This window comes from Haplochromis burtoni, unplaced genomic scaffold (genome assembly GCF_018398535.1).
Source record: "Haplochromis burtoni strain Fernald_Lab_line unplaced genomic scaffold, NCSU_Asbu1 Contig_734, whole genome shotgun sequence".
In the NCBI taxonomy this organism is placed as follows: Eukaryota; Metazoa; Chordata; class Actinopteri; order Cichliformes; family Cichlidae; genus Haplochromis; species Haplochromis burtoni.
In genome coordinates this window covers 129,104-152,923 of record NW_024583095.1, presented here as the reverse complement: position 1 = coordinate 152,923, position 23,820 = coordinate 129,104, and the positions used below count along the sequence as shown (strand labels likewise).

At 42.4% G+C, this 23,820-nt stretch overlaps 2 protein-coding genes across 11 annotated transcripts in view; both read left to right on the top strand.

Annotated features, from left to right (window-relative positions):
* The first annotated feature begins 983 nt into the window (after positions 1-983).
* On the top strand, positions 984-3,852 carry nit1 (nitrilase 1). Of its 2 annotated transcripts, XR_317588.3 has the most exons (7): positions 984-1,210; positions 1,521-1,754; positions 1,956-2,059; positions 2,164-2,300; positions 2,802-2,927; positions 3,013-3,347; positions 3,697-3,852. XR_317588.3 is itself a non-coding variant. In XM_005949962.3 (6 exons), exons 1-6 carry the CDS (start codon positions 1,122-1,124, stop codon positions 3,277-3,279), a joined length of 957 nt encoding a protein of 318 aa, XP_005950024.1. In that variant the 5' UTR covers positions 984-1,121; the 3' UTR covers positions 3,280-3,852. The 2 variants fall into 2 exon arrangements, 1 of the variants encoding a protein (XP_005950024.1); XM_005949962.3 differs by having other exon boundaries at positions 3,013-3,852.
* Positions 3,853-5,114: 1,262 nt separating this feature from the next.
* The window catches only part of clcn3 (chloride channel 3), a 38,783-nt gene continuing 20,077 nt past the window's right edge, over positions 5,115-23,820 (top strand). For 2 of the 9 annotated variants that reach the window (XM_042215485.1, XM_042215483.1), the window contains exons 1-2: positions 5,117-5,396; positions 16,362-16,543. In XM_042215485.1, the coding sequence (XP_042071419.1) occupies positions 16,381-16,543 (163 nt within the window). In that variant the 5' untranslated portion in view covers positions 5,117-5,396; positions 16,362-16,380. The other 7 variants (XM_042215479.1, XM_042215484.1, XM_042215480.1 and 4 more) reach the window with 7 other exon arrangements.

Sequence of the window (23,820 nt, the reverse complement as noted above, 5' to 3'; positions counted from 1 at the left end):
AGTGATCGTTTGATATATGGACCTGCAGCGGAGTTTAGACCCAGACACGGCTAGTGACGTCAGACTGAACAACCGGATACAGACTAAAAACAGAGGCTTTCAATTAGGTTAGTTGAGTAGACGTGCGGGACAATCCACCACAGATTCTAAAACTGACTGTAACTGCCCAGATATGAACCACCTGTCTGCTGAAGAACAGTCCGCCAATGAAAAACAAGCCTGAAGTTAATGTGCCAATCAGAATGACCCATCATTCCCATATATTTAAATTCACCATCTGAAAACAACTGCCAACAGCTTTCAGTGTTACTGCAGCAAATACTGTGACAAATCCCTGTGAAATCTGCCTCCGTACATTTGTTGAACAAAAGTTTCAAAATCAAGACCATAACCGTGAGGGTGCTGAGGACTTGTCCTACACAACGGTGTGTGTTTTATGTTCCTGATGTCAATAAAGTGGTCACATGAGCAGTTTAAAAAGTAGGGTCTTCCCTGCTGTTGAGACAAGGTCCTCACTGAAAACACTATCTAGTTTTTTATGTTCTATGCTTCAGTTAGAAGATTCATCCTCTACTTGGATCCACACATTTCTAAACATTTACATCCCTTAGCTTTGAGAAATGCACTGTTTAAAAGAAGAAAAACAGTCCTAAGTTTTGAGGGTAAAACGATGACTGTAGAGTGAAAACTGTGGAAACTGCAGCAGTTGAAAGACTCATTTTTGATTTTCCATCAAATATATCAAATTTGACCACATCTGCCTTTCTTTCAAGTTGACCTGAATATTTGTTGTTTTTACTGCAAGCACTTGGCAACTTCCTAAAACATGTTTATATATAAAATTACTTGATTTACCTTAAAAGTACATGCTGCTCAGATAGTGAGCTGCCGTGGTAGAGATTTGCGCTCGCAGGGTGCTTCTTCAGCATTCTGTTACTCACAGGCCAATACGATGACTCTCCACTAGGTGGAGCTGGTGTGCTTTATGTCTGAGCTCACAGGAGAAGAAGAATGAACCTTAACTCTTCCTGTTGAAGAGGACAGAGCAGAACACAGAAGTAAATGTTTATATGATGATACTAAAATCGCCCAATCAGGGAAGGTGACAGTGTCTGGGGCCGATGTTGACGCTCAGGTGCGTTTTGGGATCATCCGCAAAGTTTCTGGTCTCGTTCCCAGCTTTGAGGCACAACACCAGGCTGCAAAACAGGTATGTTGTTGCTTATTCATACAGCTGTGAGCTAGCCTTTGTAACAAAGTGTCATGAATTTGCAAATTTTGGGTTATGTCAGCAAATAAGAGCATAACAACTTGAAGAGTTGGTTCAAATACTGATTTATTTGTAGGTTTCGTTTTACAGATGTCTACCTGTCCTTGAAAGCCACAGTGAGTGCAGTGAGCTGCAGTCAGTAACTGTATAACAGAGTAGTAAGAGCAGTAGTTAATGATCAGCTGTGGTGGTGGTTGACCTGAAAGTTTTCTTCAGTCTGCAGCTGAAAAACAACCTCTTCTCTGCGCAGCATGTCCGGCTCACTTCGCCCGCTGGCTGCTGTCTGTCAGGTGACAGCCACCCCTGACAAAGAGGCCAACTTCTCTGCCTGCAAACAGCTGGTGGAGGAAGCCAAGCAGCGAGGGGCCAGCATGGTCTTCCTGCCTGAGGGCTTTGACTACATTGGATCCAGCAGAGAGGAGACACTGGCGCTGTCAGAGAGCCTGGCAGGAGACACGATCTCCAGATACACTCAGCTGGCCAGGTAAACACACAGCCTTCAGGCTCTTTTATCCAGCGCCAACAATGAAACGCACTGGAGAGATTAACTTCTCACTAACTGCTTAAGTGCAATGTTGGTAAAATCAGCTTGTTAAGGCAAAATGTGCTCTTGGTTTCATAGTGTGCATGAACTGGAGTCAACTGGAAACGTGTGGATAAGTATTTAAATCGCTGTTTCTTTCAGGAAGTTGGAGTTGTGGTTGTCTCTTGGAGGATTTCATGAGAGGGGACACGACTGGGAGGCTGACCGACGGATCTACAACAGTCACGTCATAATTAACGACAGAGGTGCTTTTCCGCTGTCTGCCCTCCCTCCCTTCCTGTCTCTGTTTAAAGCCCCTTTAAAATAAATCTAGTTCATTCACGCTGACACGCTGTCGTTTCCTCCACAGGTGACATCGTTTCAGTCTACAGGAAGTCCCACTTGTTCGATGTGGAGCTGCCAGAAAAAGGCGTGTCCCTCAAAGAAAGCGCTTTCACCATTCCTGGACCCTCCCTCGTGGCCCCGGTCCAGACTCCAATCGGAAAGGTGTCACTTTAAGAGATTTTAAACATGCAAATTAATTTTAATTCCTCTTATTAAATTAAACATTTAGTTATTTAGGGGTTCAAATGTAAGCTAAGGTTGCTATAATCATGGGAATCCAGTCAGAATGCAAAAGAAAGCAGTGATTCTGCAGCTGGTTTTATTTTACAGTCCTTACATGTGTGCCAGGTGAGGTCATTTAAGATAAAAGAAACTCAGAGAGGAAATGAGGGAAAGATGACAACTGAGAAAAAAGGTAAATGAAATAAGAATATTTACTACAGTTTTCATGCTGGTTTCACAGAAACTTGAAGTTTCTCTTTACATTTAATGTTAAATATCCACCAAAAGTAAGTCAGGGTTATTTATCCTACAAGGTCTTGTTTGGACTACTTCAAAGATGATGATTTGCAGTGTTTGAAACACCAAAGCACTGATTAAGTGCAGTAACATTAAGGTGGGCATGTGCACTTTGTGTTTCTACTGACCGTGTGCTTAATCCAGGTGGGCTTGGGCATCTGCTACGATCTAAGATTTCCTGAGTTGTCGGTCGCCCTGCAGAGGCACGGGGCTGAGATCCTGACATACCCGTCAGCCTTTACTGTAGCCACAGGAGCTGCTCACTGGGAGGTGAGCTGGCTCATTATGGGACAGCTGGATTGCTGAGAGATATAAACCAACATAAAAATGTCCCTTTAAATGAATTCACACTCAGGTGTTACTACGTGCCCGGGCAATTGAGACCCAGTGCTTCGTCCTGGCAGCGGCACAAGTTGGACGCCACCATGAGAAGCGCTCGTCATACGGACACGCCCTGGCCGTGGACCCCTGGGGCGAGGTGCTTGGTGACTGCGGGGAGGAGAAGCCAGGTTTGGTGCTTGTGGAGGTGGACCTGGGGAAAGTTAGAAGCACAAGGAGGAACATGCCGGTCCAGCAGCACCGCAGAGACGATGCCTTCTACCGCAGCCTGCCTCAAACCTGAGAGGAACGTGGGAGGTGTTTAATGATGGATCCACAAATCAGGATGTCTGTAACAGGCGGCAGAATAAGGTGTCTTTTTTTCACTTCAGACTTCAAGCATTAATAGGAGATCAAAAAGACATCATTGTGAGCTCAGAATCAACAAACCGAGGTGGTGGAAATTTTTCTTTCCTGTGTGGAAAGAAACCGTCAGTGTTTTTACATCAGTAGTTGACAGAAATTGAGGAAGTTCAAATTAGTTTTCTCTGCTCATGATGGAGAAATCTGAGATGTATTGATTTAAACTCTGAGTCATCAGTGTAGTAGGTCATCTTATTTCCAGTTATTAAAGCTCACTCAGCCTTTTAGCTCTTCCGATAAAGAAAATAATTCTAAAATCATCCCGCGAGTCTGTGACATTACTCCTTCTCATCAATAGGTGGTGCTGTTGGCCAATAAGAGCACAGGAAGGGAGGAAAGCAAAATCTTGCAGTAAGAGAAGATATTGTGAAAGATGTGATGAGAAACAGCGGGGTTAAAACTGAATTGTCTTTCACAGTTAATTTATTAAAATGTGAATTATCTAAAAACACGACACTGTTTGTTTTCTTGTGTTCACTAATAAAAAAATGAGTCTTTGCTTTTCTTCAGTGATGACTTGTTTCTGTCTGATGGGTCAAAATCCCAGCTCCAGCAAGAAACTTATGCATACAGTTAAACATGTATAACAGCTCTAAATATGAATATTAATACGAGCAGTCATGCACTAAGGTTTAATGCTTGTTGGTGTCGTTTTTTTAAATTGGAAAAAACAAAAAACACAGCATGTTTTCAGGTCCATGGGTGCATCCACAAATCTTTGCTTCATATTTGGGTAATATTCTTGCCTTATTTATTTTTGTAGGACAAAGTGACCACACAATAAAAACCCACATGCAACCAGAAACACACACAATCAAATAAAATCAAATATTAACTAAATGAACCTGGATGAACACATTCAAGAGGTGTAAAAAAACCAAAACAAAACACCTTTATTCTCAGAAATGTTTGGTTTTGAAAACATGACCAAACCATGAATGTAAGTTGTTTGTTTTTTTCTTAATTGAAGCCCAGTATTTTATTGAAGAACAGCTGACAGCTGAAAATCGTTGCAACTTCCAGCAACCTCTAAAAGCTTGAAATTCCTATTTTCATCATATACATGGCTGCTGTTAGGGAATACATATTTTCCCCAGGGATCGGTGTGATTGGTGTTTGCCAACCATTCTCCTAGGCCAGTGTGAGTGCGGCTTTAACCAGACAGACTGACAGAAAGAGGACAGAGATAACAATCCCGATCTGTCGCTCACCTGGAGTCAAGTGGGTAAGAGACAAAACACAACTTTACTTTAAAGTTGTGTTTTATTTTAATTTTAGTCAACAAGATTAATTTAAGGCTTTATTTGTGGATTTAATTGCCACTTTTTTCATTAACTATGTCCGATTATATTGTGTCCGTCCATCCCAGTGTCATGATTTGCTCTCTTGAAGGCCTCAGGGGAATTCCTTGACATCTGGGACAAAGTTCACTCAGACTGAAAAATGAGCTGGTTAGATTTTTATGGTCAAAGGTCAAGGTCATTGAAACTTCACTTCTTTCCACTGGTCCACTGGCCAGAAATGATGACTGTTTCTGGTGCAAGTAGTTTGGACAGCCATGTTTCTGCACACTCCTCGAATTTGGACATTTCACAGTGCACAAGCTTATCCACTGCATTGCATAACTTAAAACTGATTGAAATGGTTGAATTTTGTGATTAGTCGAACAACACACGTCTGTGCAGCAGCGCCTTCGGTCGTCTCTGTCTGTTCGGTTGCAGTGTGGGATGAATAATTGATCAGCTGCTTCCAGGCTGTTGTGCTATCACAGAGACGGTGGGTGGGAGCCGCTGTCCGCCGATGTCCGCCGCTGCTGCTGCTGGAATATGATGGGAACAGGAAGTGAACGTCACTGACACAGGAATGGGACTGAAAAAAGGAAAACACCACCAGGATGAGGAGAATGTCAAGCTCCTCGGCGTAGGAAACTAAACCCCGGCTTCAGCTCAGGAAAAGGATGAACTGCTGCGTCCGAGCTGGATTTGAGGCATCAGGAAGGTACGTTTGCTGTCATTTGCGGGTGCTGAGGTGAAGGTTAGCCAGCTGTGTGCTGGAGAACAGAGATGTGTGTTTCATCCTCCGAAGCTCTCCGTCCATCCACCCGTCCTCCTGTAGCTGTCAGATTCAGTGAACTTGGCTTCATTTCTCATCCTCGGCGCTGTCGAACAGGTGCTAGCGGGTTTGCTAGCTAGCTGTGGATACTAGCCTGGCTCCGCGTCGATGCCCCTTCAGTGGAAATTTACTGTTAGCCTGGCTGCACGTTTCACTGTGTTTTGCAAACAGTTTGCTGGAGTCAGGCCCTCGGGTTGCAGCTCAGGGTGAGTCTAGCCGGGGCTGTTGTCTTGTTGTTGTTGTTTTTTTCCTGTTTACCCTGTAATGCAGATGTAATAGTAGTGCACGCGCGGCTAACTGCCGAGCTCGTGTGGGTGCGAGAAAGGACTGTCGGTGCGATTCTGTTTCTGCCATGCTGCCTCTGACAGGGTTGTTTTTCTTCATTGGAGCCGAGGAAGCATCAGTGCGTCTGTACCTGTGCAGCTCTGGAGCTGAAAGCTGGCTTTTCCTTGTTTAATATTATATATAGGAGCATTTTTAAGCTATAACTCACTTACTAACTAACTGTCAGGGACTTTAAAAAAGTTGGTCTGCAGGTCAAGCGCTGCATCTTTACAGTGGTGTTGTTTTCTTTTCGTGCACCAGATAATTCAGCATGATGTTATTAAATGAGGTTTTCTCTGGGGTGTTTTCTACAAAGTGGAAAATAAATTTGAAAACTGATGAGTATTTTTTTTAGGCATAATGTCCCCAAATCACTGAAAGTAGTAGCTTTCAAAAAGTGAACGTTTTCAGGCTTTCTGTGAAGGGAAACGGATTTTTTTTGTATCCTTGATTATTTGAAGTTGACCTATTATGCTGTCATGTGCATGAAGTCATAATTGTGGTCGCTGTTATTTATCACAACCATACAGGTCAGAATTACAATACACTCACCATGTGCAGAAATGTTATGGTGATTTTAAACTGTTCTTTTTCCAGGCTGGAATGATTATACAGCAATGAGTTTAAAAACAAATCTTGGTTCACAAGTTTGAATTTACTTCCGATTGGCTCAAATCCATTCAAAATTACATATATATGTAAAAGCTGAAATATATACATACATTCCCACTAGTATTTGTTTAAATGTCCCTAAGCAAGTCACATCTCGATGCTTTTTGTAGTCATCAACAAGCTTCTGAATATTGGCTACTCTTCTTGGCAGAAGGTGTGGAGTCCATTTAAATTGGTTGGTTTGCTAGCATGGTCTCTGCTGTTAGGCGCAGTCCACAAATTTTCAATAGGGTTGAGGTCAGGACTTTGGGGAGGCTATTCCAGAAGCTTAATGTTAGCCTGATCGATCCAAAACCACATCTGAAGTGTGTTTGGGATCATCGTCGGTTTGGACACCCAAATGTGTCCAAGTTTTATCTGTCTTGCTACTGATTTCAAGTAAAGTTGAAGAATTCGGAGGAAGTTCTCCTTTATTATTATTCCTCCACTTTGTGTAATGTACCAGTACCACTGGCAGCAAAACAGCTCCTGAGCATGATGCTACCACAACTCCCTTTAATGCTGACGAAGAGAAACGACCAGTTTTAGTTGCTCATGATCACTAACAACAAGTTATTAAACCTTGGCCAAGTCAAGATAAAAATGTTGAAAAAGACTTAAAATTATTCAAAAACAAGAATTGGATGCATAAGTTTCTTGTTCTTTCTTGTTTTTTGAAAGAAATTAAAGATGTATGGTGGCAGCCCGGCGTTTAGCACTGTTGCCTCACAGCAAAAAGGTCCTGAGTTCAATTCCACCATTGGGCCAGTGTCTTTCTGTGTGGAGTTTGCATGTTCTCTCTGTGTCTGCGTGGGTTCTCTCCAGGCAATCCGCCTTCCTCCCACAGTCCAAAGACATGCAGTTAGTGGGGTTAGGTTAACTGGGGATTCTAAATTGCCCATAGGTGTGAATGTGAATGGTTGTCTGTCTCTATGTGTTAGCCCTGTGACAGACTGGCAACCTGTCCTGGGTGTACCCTGCCTTAGGAGAGCTGGGATAGGCGACTCTGATAAGGCTAATTGGAAGAGGATGGATGGATTAAACATGCATGTAGATGTATGCTGTACAACCATTTCACACTGGAGAAAGGCTGGAGCCTGTCCCAGCTACCATAGGGCAAAAGGCGGGGTACACCCTGGGCAGGTCGACAGTTTTACCCTGGATAGGTCGAGAGTCCAGAGACACGCAGTTAGTCTTTGGACTGTAGGAGAAAGCCGGAGTATCCGGGGAGAGAACCCACGCAAACACAAACTCCACACAGAAAGGTCCCAGCTTGATGGTGTATGAGTAAAAAAAACTTTTGGTAGAAAAATATTTTTAAGTGGATCTAATATTGAGTTTTTCAAATACTAAAAATGTTCCTCATCAGGAACATCTAGTTATGAAATCCACCGATTGCATGGTTGATAAATCATGCAGTTTTTGGTTGTGTTTAACTTCCTGAACTGTAACGAATGATCATCACAAATGACCTAATAATCATTTTTTTAACTGTTTTTAAGCAACTTTCAACACTTCAAAAGACTGAATTCAAAATAAATATATAGACAAAAATAGTGAATCCCCACTTTTACAAAGCTGGAATTACAATATGTACTAATCAGTAATAATACTTTTAGATTTCTTTTAAGTCAACTAAACATTTCTCCTGTAAAAATCATGTCAAACACATGATGTGAAATGTGGGATGCTGCAGACACACAGATATTCTGTGTGATTATGAGCCTGATCATGATCAACATTCATATTAATATTCATTTTTATTCTATTCACGTAGCTCTGACATTAAGTTGTTGACAAAGTGACCTTGACATTGAAAAAATTCTTAATATTATGCATAACCTATCTATCTATCCACTTAGCACTTTAATTCTTATTCTTATTCTTATTTTTATATTTTTATGACAGTATGTTGCACTGAAGCACCGCAGCAATTTCCTAATGTTGTAAACCTGCTCAACATCTGGCAATAAACCCTTTCTGATTTCTGATTTCTGATTTCTGAACCTCATGGTGATGTTCCCTTACTCTTGTATATCCATCTGTGTTTAAAAACCCGGTGTGTGTGTGTGTGTGTGTGTGTGTGTGTGTGTGTGTGTAATTTCTGATTAGCCGGTAGTCCCGTCACAGCACAATCAGCATCTGTGGCGCTTTCACTTTTTCCACCCTGGCAGACACAGACAGGTCAGACCAAAGGCGCTGCAATGCTCTTTATCTGATTTGCTCTCTGCTGGGTTAATCAGCACTCACAGCAGCTCGTTCAACTGTTTCTCTCCCTCCTATCCACTTATGACCTGGACTGTAAGCTTTGCTGCTTGCTATGTTGTAGGTCAGATTACACACACTGCCTGAGACTGGTTGAACATTTACAAATCCTGCTAAGTCTCAGTTTTGTCTTCTTCCTTACAAGAAAAATACAGCCTGTGTCTTTAGTGAGACTTTTAGTCTCACTTTTATTTAGTGAGACTTGTTTTCATTGTTATTGACAGTAATAGAAGTAGTATTAGTGCTTTTGACTGCTGAGTATATACTTTTCTGTCAAGTTACTTCCGTGTGTGTGTGTGTGTGTGTGTGTGTGTATTCAGCAACCAAAATACAATCACTTTCAAAGTGAGGCCTGCGGTTTATACACAATTGATGACAATTAATTTAGTTTTTTTTTTTAGGTAAAGATTTACTGATACTTCAGTGAACTTATAAATAAAAACTGTCTGTAGTTGGAGTGCAGTCCCTCAAGCTGCCGACCTTTTACTGGTAGAGTCCTCCACACTACATTAACTCTCCTGCTAGCTACCAATACGCCACTGCTGACGTGCTGTGTAGTAAACAACATGCAGTTCAGTTCCAGTTCGGGTTTATTTATGTAGCACCACTTCACAATAATGTGTATGTGCATACAGAACTTATTTTGACTGTGTACCTTATGACAAATTTAGCTATTTATTGGTCATTTTAATTTGTTTGTCTGGAACAGGTCGCTCTTGCAAATGACACATTGGATCTCAATACGACAACTTGTATAAATAAAGGTTAAATAAATAAATACAACTTTGAATTCCTCTGTGGTCCTTGTGCTATCAGCACCTGTATTAATCTGTTGTTATTGAATCACATATTTGTTCTTTGTGATACAAAACTCGCTTTGGAGAAATGCATATTCTGCTCCCACCGTTTGAGAAACTGGGACCCGATCAATACTGAGTTTTAGAGGCAGTCAAGCTATTATTCATGCTTTTATTTCCTCTCAATTAGATTACTGCTGTGGCCTTTTAACAGTTATCAGTCAGAACACCACTTAATAGATTTCAATTTGTTCAAAATGGAGCAGCACGAATTCCTGCAAGAGCAAAGACAAGTGAACATAGTAGACCAGTTTTAAGGACTCTGCACCGGCTGCCAGTTTGTTTTAGAAGTATGTTTAACTCTACTGTTAAAGCCTTTCATTGTCCCAGTATTGGCTCTGCAGTCACCTCCTGACTCTTCTGCACCGCCTCTTTAATGCAAAACACAACTGAGTGTTTGCTGTTAGCCAGGCAGGCAGAAGAGCCTGAACTTCACAACTATCTTCTTTTTCGTTACTGTTTTTTATTTTTTAACAATTGTTTGTTTTATAACGTCTAACTTTTACATTTTTAGGTTATTGTTAGTTTATCCTTGTCTGCTGAGTCACACTGCAAATACTCTCAATGCTGTGCTTCAGTCTTCACTGGTCTGTTTGAAAATGTAGATTTTAAATAGATATGCAGATTATGTCTATAGCTCACTATAAGATAAATAACTTTATTATTATTAATCATACTTTTATAATCATCTGCCAAACACATTGTCTACTTCGTATAGTTTTCTAAGTACAGATTTAATGTTATAAACTAGGTACATGTAGTTTGAACCGTTGTGCCTTTAAGCTAAACCCAGTCACACAGACCTAGAGACGGGTTGGTGACTATCTGGCAACCACCGGTCTCTAGGGAAAAGTGAGTATTCCCCAGCTGACACGTTCACCATCAAAGTAAAGATGTGCTTTCCTGCAGCAACCAACATGTTTCCATAGGTGCAGCTTTTACTTTGAAGGCAAATATTTTGCAGTTTGTGTTGCATCTTTCTCAGGTTCTCAACTGCTTGTAGAGCAACTATTGAGCGTTTGCAGACAAGTCTGAGTCCTCACTGCAGACTACAGGCAACCCAGGCCACCTGCCACTGACCAACACAGTCACAATCACAAGGAGGTTTTCAGTGCAGCACTTCTTTGCAACTGGTCTTTAGGTCAATGTGCCTGGGCCTTTAGCAGTCTTCACAGACACTGCTATCAACTTTTAGCAACACTAGCCAACTGGGGAGAGAATACACTTTGCTTTTTGGGGGGGCTTTTTCCACTTGTAGCTGGTGGCTGCCAGATAGTCTATAGCCCTGTTTGACTACGGCCTATCTGATCAAATATATTATCACTGATAGTAGTAGTGTTATTATAAGTATTACCCTTATTACATTTTACTTTGACTGCTCGTTAAATAATTATAAAGTATTTTGGAAACAATCATTTCTATTGGGTGTAACTTTGGTGCTGAAGTGGCAGAAAAATGATGATATAAGTTGATTAAATGATAGTCGTCTGTTTCAGTAAACTAATAACTGCTTACATTTATTATATGTGCATGTTTGGCTGTATATGCGTGTGTTATTTTCTCAAATTGACTTCCCTGCATGACTTCACACCTTCAGCCATCAGTGTCAGTGACACAGTCAGAGCAGTTGGCTGCTTGTTGCTGAAGTGCTGTTAATTATGATGAGTGAAAGCCCCGTGCTGTGCTGGGCTGCTCTACATCGGATGTTCACGATCCATATATCGACCGCCCGCTGCCTATGATAGATACGCATGTCAAGTCCTCTCTGTGAAGGAGGTACGAGCCCGACCGTTAGGAGGAGGGTAAAAAGCTGAGTCACATCTCAGCAACAGTCGCCTGGGCAACACCTCCATAGTGACCGGCTGAAGAAAGATAAGGTCCCTCGCTGCTCAACTAGTTGTATAACATCAGCAGACCCTGCAGCATTTTGTTGCTGCGCTGCTGATTATGCCGCACTTATCAGCTTACCCTCAAACAGCGAGCTGCAATCTGAGTTGCTCGGTTGCAGCTCGTAAATAATCAACACCCTCCGGTCTCCCTGGTGTAATTATTGTTTTGATTTCTGTTGCAGAGAAAGAGGGGAAACTTGAACAAGTACACTGCAGACTGTCATAATTATAGCTATCACATGGCACTAGCAGAGCTGAGTAAAAGAAAATACGATGGTTAGAAGTGAAGCTGTCCATCATTAAGAGACGCAGCAGTGTGGTTCATCTCATACGTGCATTTTATTGTCTTAGCTTGCGATGCTTCGTGAGTCAGCACCCCTGCTGTGCTTAGATGTGCGCTTTATTTAAATGCCAGAATTGGCAGAGTATGGATCCAAGATCTTGGCAGTTTTTATGTAACTGGAGGTCAAACAGCGAAGAGAAAACAATCTCTGCCTCAGGGTTGTTTCTGCAAATAGGCTGAATTGAATTTCCTGACCGTACTGATTTGATAAAGCTCAAAGGGAAATCCCGTCTCACAGTGAATGAGTGTGATTGTTGGCTCGGGGAAAGTTTGTCTTTTCTTCTTTCCTCACATTGTGGAGCTGGTTCCAGTGAGGATTACTGCTCTGTAGCTCCACCGTTGGCCTTTGCAGAAGGCTGTCGTGTGCTGTCATAACAAGTGTCAGCGTTTGCTTGTTGGAGGTGAGAGATTTTCACTACAGAACAGCGTCTGAAGGGAGGGGGGCAGTTATGAGAAACATGTTTGTGTGGTTCCTGCGGGTGGGTAAGAACGGGATATTTAATGACTTAGCATTTGTATTTGATACATTTTGATCAGTTTGCATTTTATCATGCAAACTGAGCGGGATAGACGATGATAAATTGTGTATTAGTGCACAATTATTAATTGTGATGAGTAATAATTGAAAATTGCAGATCTGTTGCCGTCTGCTGTACATATGGAGAAAATGACATTAAAGAAATTCACGTGGATGCCTCCACAAATCGTGAGGTAGGTGCTGCCAGATAGTGATTCAACTGCCAAATGCCATAGGCAGAAACCCTGAAACCAGAAACCTCACCCTGCAAGCCTTCACCAATCTGTCTGAGAATGATTGAAGTCAATCTGAGGCGGACCACGATTGTTGGAAACAGGTTGCCACGTGTCGCATGTTCCACCTCTGGGTGACCAGTTGATCATCACAGGCTACGTCCACACGTTTCTCTCGTTTTCTTTCCGTTTTGGCCCCCTGTCCACACTGAGACGGCATTTTCCCCAAGGAAAAACGCAGCGTTTTGAAAACGCATTCATTTCAAAACGGAGCTGCCCCGTCGCAGTGTGGACACTGCCCTAAAAAGATGAATATCAGTTTGTACATGCTCCAGATAGCTTTTCTTCAAATTCTTTAATTCTCACTCACTTGTGCGCATGCGCACAGGACTGAAACGTAAGCGGTTTGGGCCGTTTCAATGTGGACGCACAACTCTGTGAAAACAACTGAAAACGCCAGTGTGGGCGCGGAGCGTTTTCAGATGAAAACGCAGTTTTCAAATCTATCCGGGCTAGTGTGGACGTAGCCTCAGTTACATCGAAGCAGTTGCCAAATGTGACAAAAAATTCAATGCAACCACCGCTGCAGGGCGTGGAGAAGTACCTCATATGGTGCTGTTGAATGAAGGCTAGCAAGATAGGAGAGAGATGCTTGATGAAAGGCTCACTGCAGAGGCAGCTAATTATTTCTCTGTTGTTTATATGCACACAGCCAGGTTACTTATTTGATCTATATTTATTCTTTCAAAAAGCCGTTGTGTGTGTGTCTTGGGCGATCGTGGCTCAAGAGTTGGGAGTTCGCCTTGTAATCGGAAGGTTGCCGGTTCGAGCCCCGGCTTGGACAGTCTCGGTCATTGTGTCCTTGGGCAAGACACTTCACCCGTTGCCTACTGGTGGTGGTCAGAGGGCCCGGTGGCGCCAGTGTCCGGCAGCCTCGCCTCTGTCAGTGCGCCCCAGGGTGGCTGTGGCTACAATGTAGCTGCCATCACCAGTGTGTGAATGTGTGTGTGAATGGGTGGATGACTGGTTGTGTAAAGCGCTTTGGGGTCCTTAGGGACTAGTAAAGCGCTATACAAATACAGGCCATTTACCATTATTTATTTCTGTGAACCACACAATTCCCTTCATTGTTAACACAACCTCAAAACATGCTGTGACCACCAGCTGTGATTCACACACAAAGACTTTCAGCAGTGCGGTGTGCAGAGGTTAAGATGGGCTTCATTTTTGGGGCGAATTTAAGGACGATGCCACTTAATTGTGACAGGCCCAGTTTGACTCTGGCCTGCAGTGGAAAGCTGGATCTCCCGCTATTCCCCTTTTCCCCTGTCTACTTTTACACTATTATATTCAATCTGGATCCAATGACAGAATCTGTATCACTGATGGACATATGGTTATTTTAAAAGTCAATCTAGAGTTCCACAGTGAGTTCCAGTATCCCAATACTTAATGAAGAAAAGAAACACTTCCTTATAATCCTGAAAAAGCAACAGAGCGGGGGAAAACCCTCAAACTTTATGTCAGATATAATCTGACAAGAGAAGATAGATGAACAATAGCGGTGCCTTCCCCGCTGTTTTTATCTTAAAACAGAGTTTTGTGCACCTTGAAGTCTAAATTTAACTGGTTTCAGGAAGTAATATGAAGAAAAGCACTGTGTGGAGAAACACCCGTCAGGAAATGAACGACTTTAGCGTGAAGCAACGTAGGAACTACAGGGCTGACTAAGCATGTTTTACTTCTGGCCATAATTCAGTCAGTGTTATCCAAGCAGGGAAAAACACACACACACACACACACAGAGAAATCAGCAGTGGTCAGAAAGAAGGTTTCAGCTCTACGCTACTTTTCTGTCTTGCTCTTTTTTTTTCTTTTTTCTTTTTTTTTTGTCTCAATAAAAAGTTAACAACACAGACTGAGTAGGAAGTTTAGCTGCTGTAGAAGAGCTAATGTCTGCTTTAAGCCCAAATCTCCTTTCACAAGCGTGTTGGATAAATATAGAGCCACCTGTGCATCCTTGATTAATAAAGACCCTCCATTATTCAGCACCAGGCTGCTGATATTCCATCTTTCCCCATTACAGCGTGGCTCATCATGTTTCGGGGTACATATTTCTATTAATAGCCGAAGGTCACCTTTAATCTTCAGGACCCGCTGCACTGTCATCGTGTGTGGGGCCTGGTCAGGATCACTTTTGGTTTGGTCCTGAGTCACGTTTGTGGTTACGTATTGAGGTGTAGTTTCCAACTTTTCCACAAGGGGGCGAGATGTAAGAGCAGGTGGCGTGCAGTGGCATTGAACAGGCTCTGTAATTTTCCCCCCAGCAGGAATATTATCATAATCGTGCTCTCATTGTGGAGAGGATACCCATGTGTCATTTTAATCCCTCAGTCTATAAATAACCTTCACTTGGCTGCGCTGCGGGTGGAAGGGCCTTCGGTTTGGTGCATCATCTTTGCCAGATAAATCACCAAATCACTTTTATTGTCACGTCACATGTGCAGGTACACTGGTACAGTACATGCGAGTGAAATTCTTGTGTGCGAGCTTCACAAGCAACAGAGTTGTGCAAAAATACAATAACATAAAACAAGCAAAATATAAGAATGGCTACATCTGAGAGTAATAAATGTACAATATAAGAGTGTAGCTGTTGCTTGGGGGAGCTCGCGACAGGCTGCCATACTCGGCGCCATCTTGGTGTATCAAATAATTAAGATTTAAAATTTTTAGTGTTGTCTGAAGAAAACAAGTAGGCTAAGAAACAAAAATAAAGAAATGTCTCTTATTCATATGCCAAACACCATTGAAACATTGGGCATACAAAACAAAATAAAGCTTTTACACAAAAAGGGAAAAAAGACTTTAGACGAGCGTTATGAAGAAGTAATAATATAGGGTTGTTAGGTTTTGGGGGGTTTTTGTGGTTAAATGACCCATTTAAGTCTGAAAAATAACCCCAACACTGGGATTTATTGATGGACTGAACTCTGGAGTTAGAGGCTGGAGGTTTCTTCTGCTCACTGCGCCTCAGGTCTGATTTGTTGCTTTGCCACATCATTGCCATGAAGGGTTCACTTTGGGTCACGAGCTGATCATCATCTTCATCATCGTGCGTTTTTCTCTTCTCATTACCCGCTGTCAGCCTGCATTCATCTTTCAGCTGAATGGATGTCTCATCCCTCTCGTCTGCAGAAAGAAATTAATGGCTGCAGATGGTTTATCACGTTGGAGTTTTATCATATCAAAGCTACGCTCTGCAAAACGCCAACAGATTAAATGGTGTAATATCTTGTTATCTGTTTTTATATTATTCAGTTAGTACAGATGGAGATACAAAGCATGTGTGATGCATGAAAAAGAGAGAGGGTAAAATTTTCTGTTTGGGGTGGGATAAAGTGTACTTGCAGACCCATGACGTGTGTGGATGTGTGACAGTAGAGGATCATGTGAATAAGTCTCCATTCACACTGGACTAGAGACCAGTCTGCAACCATTTGCCATCCACTGGTCATGAAGTAATGATGGGTATTCTTCGACCAGTTGCGAGCCCCAGTCACACAGGTCTACAGACCATTCGGTGAATGTATCAACCATCCAAGCGTTGCTGTATTTGATTCTGATGTGTTTGTTGTGCCCGTCCATCGTTGCTATTTACCTGCTAACATACCACCCTGCTCACCTGTGCCCCTCATAGCCTCACTTCACCATGTAGACTCTAATCAAGCACAATATGTATAACTCCACCACTCCCCTCCTTATCACCCAGGGTCCCGGCGCGTTGCTAAATGGAGTCGGAGCAGCTGTACCACAGAGGTTACTGCAGGAACAGCTACAACAGCATCGCCAGCGCCAGCAGCGACGAGGAGCTGCTGGATGGAGCCGGCGTCATCATGGACTTCCACACCACTGAGGACGACAACCTGCTGGATGGGGACGCTGCCTCCCCAGGTAGGGAGTACGGGAAATTCTTTTCCAGCGCTTTGATTGGTCAGAACCTGGACATCTTGAGCTTCCCTTCACGAATCCCCCGACCCTCCTTTCCTTGAACTCTCAGTGAGCTTCCCCATCGTTGCCATCTCACGGCTCTCTGTTGGTCTCTGGGTGTGAGTCATCGCACTGCTGACGCTTGTGTGTGCTTCTGTCTTGTGCCACCGCCACCCTCATCTTCATCATCATCATCAACTGTTCTCTATGTCAAACCCTGGAAAAACTTTCTCTTAAACCATCCACCCAGCATCATTGTCCTGCTTCCATTTTCACCATTGAAGACAAAGAACTTTAACTTATCTTATCTCGTATTCACTTTCTAGATTTTCTTTAAGAACCATTAACTTCTTCCTGTTTTCACCCATGAAAATTTCTGGAGCTGTATTACCAAATATGATAGTTTTCATCAATTAAATGTAACAGAAGTAGCAAACATGTAAAACAGACATGGTACTTAACTGATTATCAATATCGTCCAATTAAAACTGAGTTAATTAGCTGTTTTGTAATCATATGTAAGGCAGTTTCAGCAGCTCCATGTAGTTTTTTTTTCTTCCTTTGTTCATTTGTTGCTGTCTCTGCATACCACCTTATTTGTAATTGTTGCTCTGTTGCGAGGTTTTATAGTTTGTCCTCGTCTAGCATCCTGTTTATCTTGCCGTGCTGTTTCCCTCGATCAGTTTGACCTTATCACCTCTTTAATGTTCTTGCTTCCTGTTTCCTAAAGTGTGCCTCGTTGCATGTTGTCATTTCTGCTTTTGTGCGTTCTCCTCCTCCTTTCATCCCTTGGCACATGCAGACGTTCCTGTCAGGTAGCTGTTAAGCGGAGGTGGTGGTAGTAGTACTGTCATGTGGCAGAGCGAGTTGATTGGCTGTGTTTTGCCAAGTTGGAGCAAATGTTACAGTTACTTAATTACTTCAATCACAGACAGCGCTGAATGTGATCTCTGTGCCAAGCTGCCACGTTTCATAATTCCCTTCATGCCTATCATTTTTCAGCGCGGTCACCCGCTTCTCAGTCAGTCAGCGTCTCAGTGGTGCTCCGACTCGCTTATCCCCATCAGCACCCAATCCGCAGCTTCCTGTTTTCTCTTCCTCGTCTCAGTAAATATGCTGATTCGTTTAATTTCTTACTCGCAGCTGATCAAACAGAGAGCGCGCGTCGTGCTGAGGATGGTGTCAGAGGTGTCGGCCGAGCTCGGCTCTCCAAATATGAGCCGCTCGTGTTTAGTCAGGATATCGCTGCGCTGAAGCGGTGTCTCTCTTTGAATGCAGAACGAAGACTGATTTTGGCAAGCTAGTGTGTTTATGCAGGCGATAAAGGCACCGCATTCAGTTTCAACCCTGTTTTGAGTGTTTGTTTAGCACAGAGGTCATTTTCCCTCTTTGATAAAAGGATAATTAGGATCAACTGTTTCTATTTGATACATTTCTTGAATTGCAGATGGCTTAAAATGAAGATGCAGTACACGACAATAATTGTTTTCTTTTTTTTTGGTAAGCCTGTGCTGAAAGCAGAATCCTGACTGTCATCTTTCTTTTCTGTGGTCCCGGTGATTGCAGCTCTTCTTGCATACTGAATAGTGCAGCCGTGCATCTCTGCCACTTTTCCTGCTCCTTCTCCTGACTTTAAATCTGCAAAGTAAACACTAATACCTGTAGCCAAGCATACACACATACCCTAAGAGTCAGTCTAAGTAAAGGTTGAAAGGTTTCAGAGGGGAGTTTCCCTTTAGTAAAGTAAAATGTTGAGTCTTGACTGAGCATTTTCATTATTAAACAGTGAAACTGAGGGTGACCAGGCTAGTCAGAGGAGAGACACATGACTTTTAACTGCATGGGCGACCAGACAAGAGGGAGCTTGTACGGAACAAGATCAGTCTGGCTGGCTTTGTTGTAATGATCATTAGAAATAAGTAAATCAAGTTTGGCTGGATGAAACAAAAGTATCCTGACAGGATCTTAACAGGAGCAGCAAAGGCATCAGCTGTAGAGCTGATTGCTTGGAGCATGATTTATGTCTGCAGGTAGGTTTAGCATGCTAACACGTGTCATGGCTATTACACAACCTGATATTGTTCGTTATCAGGATTTCTTCAGTCACTGGGACTGAAAATCATGTTTATATACAGTTTTGAAAGACTGCACATGGGAGAAGTTTGCCTGCAGGGCTTTTTGTAAAAAAACAAAAACAGAAAGGCAAATTAATGTGTTACCTAAAGACCTATTTTAGAGCAAATCCCCTTCTAAAAATAAATGTGTAGTTTACACCCATCCATAGGGGCTAGAGCTTATCCGAGCTGTCCGGTCGGGATTCTGTCGCAGGGCCAGCGCTGAGTGATGCACAAGCATTTATAGTTACCAGCTGGAGAGAACCAATACAGGCACAGGAAGAAGATGTGAACCCAGCCAGTGGATTTAAACTGAGGAACTTGTTCCTGTGAGCAGTGATAGTGCTAACCACTGTGCTGCACCATGCAGTTCATTTTCTGCCTAAAACGAAATAGTGATTGATAACTGCTTTTCTTACAGCATTTTTTTTTTAAAAATTGTTATAAAATAGTCTTTGTTTTATCTTAAAGTAATGTTGGCAAATTTAGGGGGTTGGTTTTGCTCCTTAGCAAAGTCAAGCTCTGAAAGCGACCTCTAGAACACAGCTCGATCCTTTTTTCTTTGTAACTCAAAAACACTGCTGCACGTTCCCGGGTAGACCCTGGTCAGTTCTGCGTGTGGCTTATTTAGCCAAAGTCACAAATACATAACAGTGGCTATACTGACCACACCGTTTACAGTTTAACTGCTGTTTATGTGCACTGCCACCATCTTGGATTGTTAAGCTGGGGTCAGTGGGGTTGCTTTGACGCTCCAAGTTGGAAATCTGACTTGAGGGCATGTTCCAGCCGTAAATTTCCACTTCAAAAGAAACCATCTTTATATGGAGCACACCCCTTCCACTTCAACATGAGCTACACCTTAGTGTTTCTCACTGAGCCGCAAAGCTGTGACATCACAATGTTGTGATTGGACAGTTGCAGTGATGGCGCTGGAACAGCAACACTGTATATATTGTTAGAAAACTACGAACACAGTGACATCGGATACACAATTACAGCACTGATGTTAGTTTTTGCTCTGATTTAGCATTTTGACATGTTAGCTTATTAGTATAAAATTCTGAACATGTTTTATAGATATTAGTATATTAGTGTTCGTAAAATAGCCCACCCAGTATTTTTGATGCAGGTAGTAAAAGTAATATTTAGGAGATATGGCCTGATAGTATTATAGTTCCTTAAATGTCTTATAGTACATTTTATAGTAATTGTTTGGTATTGCTTGGTGTATACCAATCCAGGGTATATACCAACCATGGAGCTGGATCATTGAAGTCACTGAAATTCATCCTGTGTGGAAATATTGAGGATGGCTCTGAGAGTTGTCGTCTTTGTCTCGTCTCTTTATGTGCAGAGAGTAGCAGAGGGTGTGTTTCAGGTACTGAGTGTTTATATAAGAGGGTTTGGCTTAAAGTTCCGTGTCTTCAGGTTCTGTTGATGTACTCTGAACGTGGTGAAAAGGTGAAAGCATAAATTAACCTTAAGCTGTCACCTTTTGTGTTCTCACTGCTGCTACAAACAGAAAACTGTGAGAGAAAACACTAATTATACACTAATGACACAGTCAGACAGAGAAACCCTTTTCTCCCTTTAAGAAAGCTTTAATAACTAACAGTAATTAACAGCTAATGACTGGCTTCCTTTCCACATTGATATTTTGGACCATATTGTAATGCAGCACATTACTACAGGCCTGAGCTCCACCTACCTGACTCGTCATTCATGCTTTGTGTGTGATAGACGTGGAACAGCATTCCCATGAACCAGTCTTGGTGCGAGCGAAGGAAATCTCTGGATGAATGCCTTTCCTTGAAGTTGGTGTGCTGCCCGTGTCTGCTTCTCTGTGCTATTTTTACGTGAGGGGTGGGTTCATAGAAAACCCCGTAAAACCCTCCTCTGAGCTTAGACTGCAGTGTGACCAAGGAGCCGGATCACTCGGTAGTCCCATGGAATGTTGGGAGTGAGACTTGTTGCACTGGACTTTTACTGGAACACATTTTATGGAAACCTGAGAGACTTGTTGTGGTTTTGCTGCTTTGAAGTGCTGACGAGGGCTTTTTTAAAGGAGGGAGGTGACAAACTATGGCTGATATCACCTGTGCCACTGCTGAGCAGCGATAACGCGGCGTGACAAAAGGTAAGGGGGCGTGAAGGTAAAAGGATTTCAATTTGTGAAATCCTAGAATAACACATGTTAAGCCTGAAACCAAAAAAGAGGGAACTGAGTCTGGTTTTGGTTTCATATAATAACACGTGATTACACCGAGTTTACAAAACATCTTTGAAACATAGGGACTGATTCTTTTTGGATTTTACCCGTGACATTGTTTTCAGTTATTTTGGAGATGTTTAACCAGTAATGTTGAGTCATAGTGCCTAAGTTCTGGGATGTCCAGATAATATCTCGGGTGATTTTTGTTTTTGTTTGTTTTGGTCTGTGTCTGCTGTTCTGACGTGGTTGACGCTTTGTTTTTGGTTTTTATTCAGGATTCAGTTTCTTTTGCAACCCTCATAAATGTTTCATTTTCTTCTTGGATGCTAAAGGCAAGACAGCACATCAGTGCCCAACTACTACATTCTGCTTTCTTTCTTTCCATCCATGGACTGACAGAGATTTCAGATAAAAACTGGTGTGGAAAGTTTTCTTTATCATTTTAGGATGTAAGTAGAGGTGTACTGTGCTGGCTGAGGCTCTAGGCTTTTCAAAATGCTTTTTATTGGCTTTTATTGGCATTCTTCATGTGTAGTGCGTCTTCAAGTGAGGTTTTACAACTTCACAGTGTCACGGACAGCAAATATTGATGCACTTCAGAAATGAATCAGTCTGTTGTGGAGTAAGATTTCAACGTGGATGTTAGTGACTCAAACTAAACAGCAACATATTAATGACTAACCTTGTGCTGTGGGTGAGCTCAACTCTTGGCTAAACATGAATGTTTACTGAGAACAGTCTAACCCACATCCTACATCCTTCCTGTGCTAATGTGTTTTACATTGGTGTAACCATAGCTCTACTGCTGGTCACAAGGCAGCAGATATACGCTAACTAGCTCAATTTCACTAGCCTTCAAAAATGTTGCTAGCATTTACTTTTCTGTCTTTGTTTACGTCCACTGTTTAATGTGTCACAGTGCTTGTTTGCCTTTCGGATTTGAAGGAGCTTTGCACTGAAGTTTTTGTCCTCGCTGCTGAGGGTTCAATTCCCTGCCTGGCCATTTGCATGTCATCCCTTGACCTCTATACTGTTACATATATGGTCATTATGTGGGGTTTTTGGCCGTTTTAGTCCTCCCTGCAGAGACTAGGCAGATCTAATGGGGATTTGATTTTCCTGAAATAACGCACATCAGTCTTAAACAGGAACGGGGAAAAGTAATCCCGTTACTTTACTGATTACTTATTTTCAAAAGTAATTAATTACTTAGTTGCTTTTTAAAAACACGATTTACAACCTGAATAGGTGATAAAGCGATAGATCTTTCAGCCCAATTCTACTTTTCTGCATAATCCATCATACAAAATGTAATCAAATGGAAAGGTCCCTTTTTAAAACTTGTTTTATTTGTTTTAACCTTTTAACTTTATGCATCAAGCAAAAAATTAATTATATGCAACATTCTCTGACTGGAAGAAATTTGTTTAACAACATCAGCCCCTCTGATATGACATGGTCCAAAAAATAAATAAACTGTGGCCACAAAATACTACTTCGTGGGCACGAAATGGGTATAACGTGCCCACGAAGTACTATTTCGATGGCACTGAAGGTTTTGTCCTCGCTGCTGAGGGTTCAATTCCCCGCCTGGCCACGAAATACTATTTCGAGGGCACGAAACAGGTATAACGTGCGCACGAAATGCTAATTTGTGGGCACGAAACACTTGACCGATAACCGCGATCCTTCCCAGGCCCTTGCAGTTGGTTGACAATAAAATCTATTATTTAGGTAGCAATTACGTCTGTAAAGCAACGTGGCTCTCAATATCCTGTTTAAATGTCTCTCCGTAATAATGGTTCCTTGCATTGCAGGTTTTCAAAATTCATTTGTAGCTCATTCCCAGCCTAAAATAAAACTCAATCATACCGTCTCTGTCCATGGTGTATGGGTTTAGCCTACTCTTATGCCTATGGTTCTACGCAACTGTGATGTGCGCACGTCATCTATTTCGTTGCCACAAATGCGTAATTCGTTGCCACGTTATACCCAATTCGTGCACGCAAATTAGCATTTCGGGCGCACGTTATATTATTTCGAGGGCACGAAGTAGTATTTTGTGGCCACAATTTATTTGTTTTTTGTTACAAGTAACGCGTTACTGCCCATCTCTGCCATAAACTATTAAAAAAATTAATATTAGTCCGACTTTATTTTTTTATCATTAATTGATTTAATTAACTGCCATATGATACAAAGAAAAGCAAGAAATATTCACAGTTGGACATTTTGGCTAAGAAAACTTAATTAATCGTAAATCTCTGGTCAAATTTGTTGCTAGTTAGCTATTTTGTCTTTTTTAAAGGATGGTGTATGTGTTTCACTCCATACGGCTCTGTAAAAACTTTCTTTTATCCTCCTTACTGCAGTGCAGAGTGGAATTTTCCGTTTTGGAGCTCACCAACTCCACCGCTTGTAAAACACACGCACACCCCTGTGACCCGACACTATGGTTTCTTCCGTAAGAGGCACGGCTCACTGATCTCCCTTAGCAACTAAAGCGGGTAGGGCCGACCGGCCTGTGATCGTCTTCCCCTGTGTATGATGACATCATCAACTCTAGCAGTCAGCTGCTGCAGTGAGGAGCGAGCGAGGAGGAAAAGGAAGGGAGGGAGGACTGTGCGCGCTCTCTAACACACACAGGCACGTTTTTCCGCTCAAACAGACACGCGCGCTCTCTCTCTCACACAGCCCCATTTGTCCTCCTCTGGTAAACATGGCAGCGGGAGCAGCGAATGGCACACGCAGCGAGCATAGCGTAATGAAACTGAGCACGGTTTAGTTTAGCCTCATCTAGACTGTCAACATGGAGGAGGAGGACGCGGCGGCCGATCCCTATTTGCCTTACGACGGGGGAGGTGACACCATCCCCCTGCAGGAGATCCCTAGAAGAGGTAACGACACGTCTC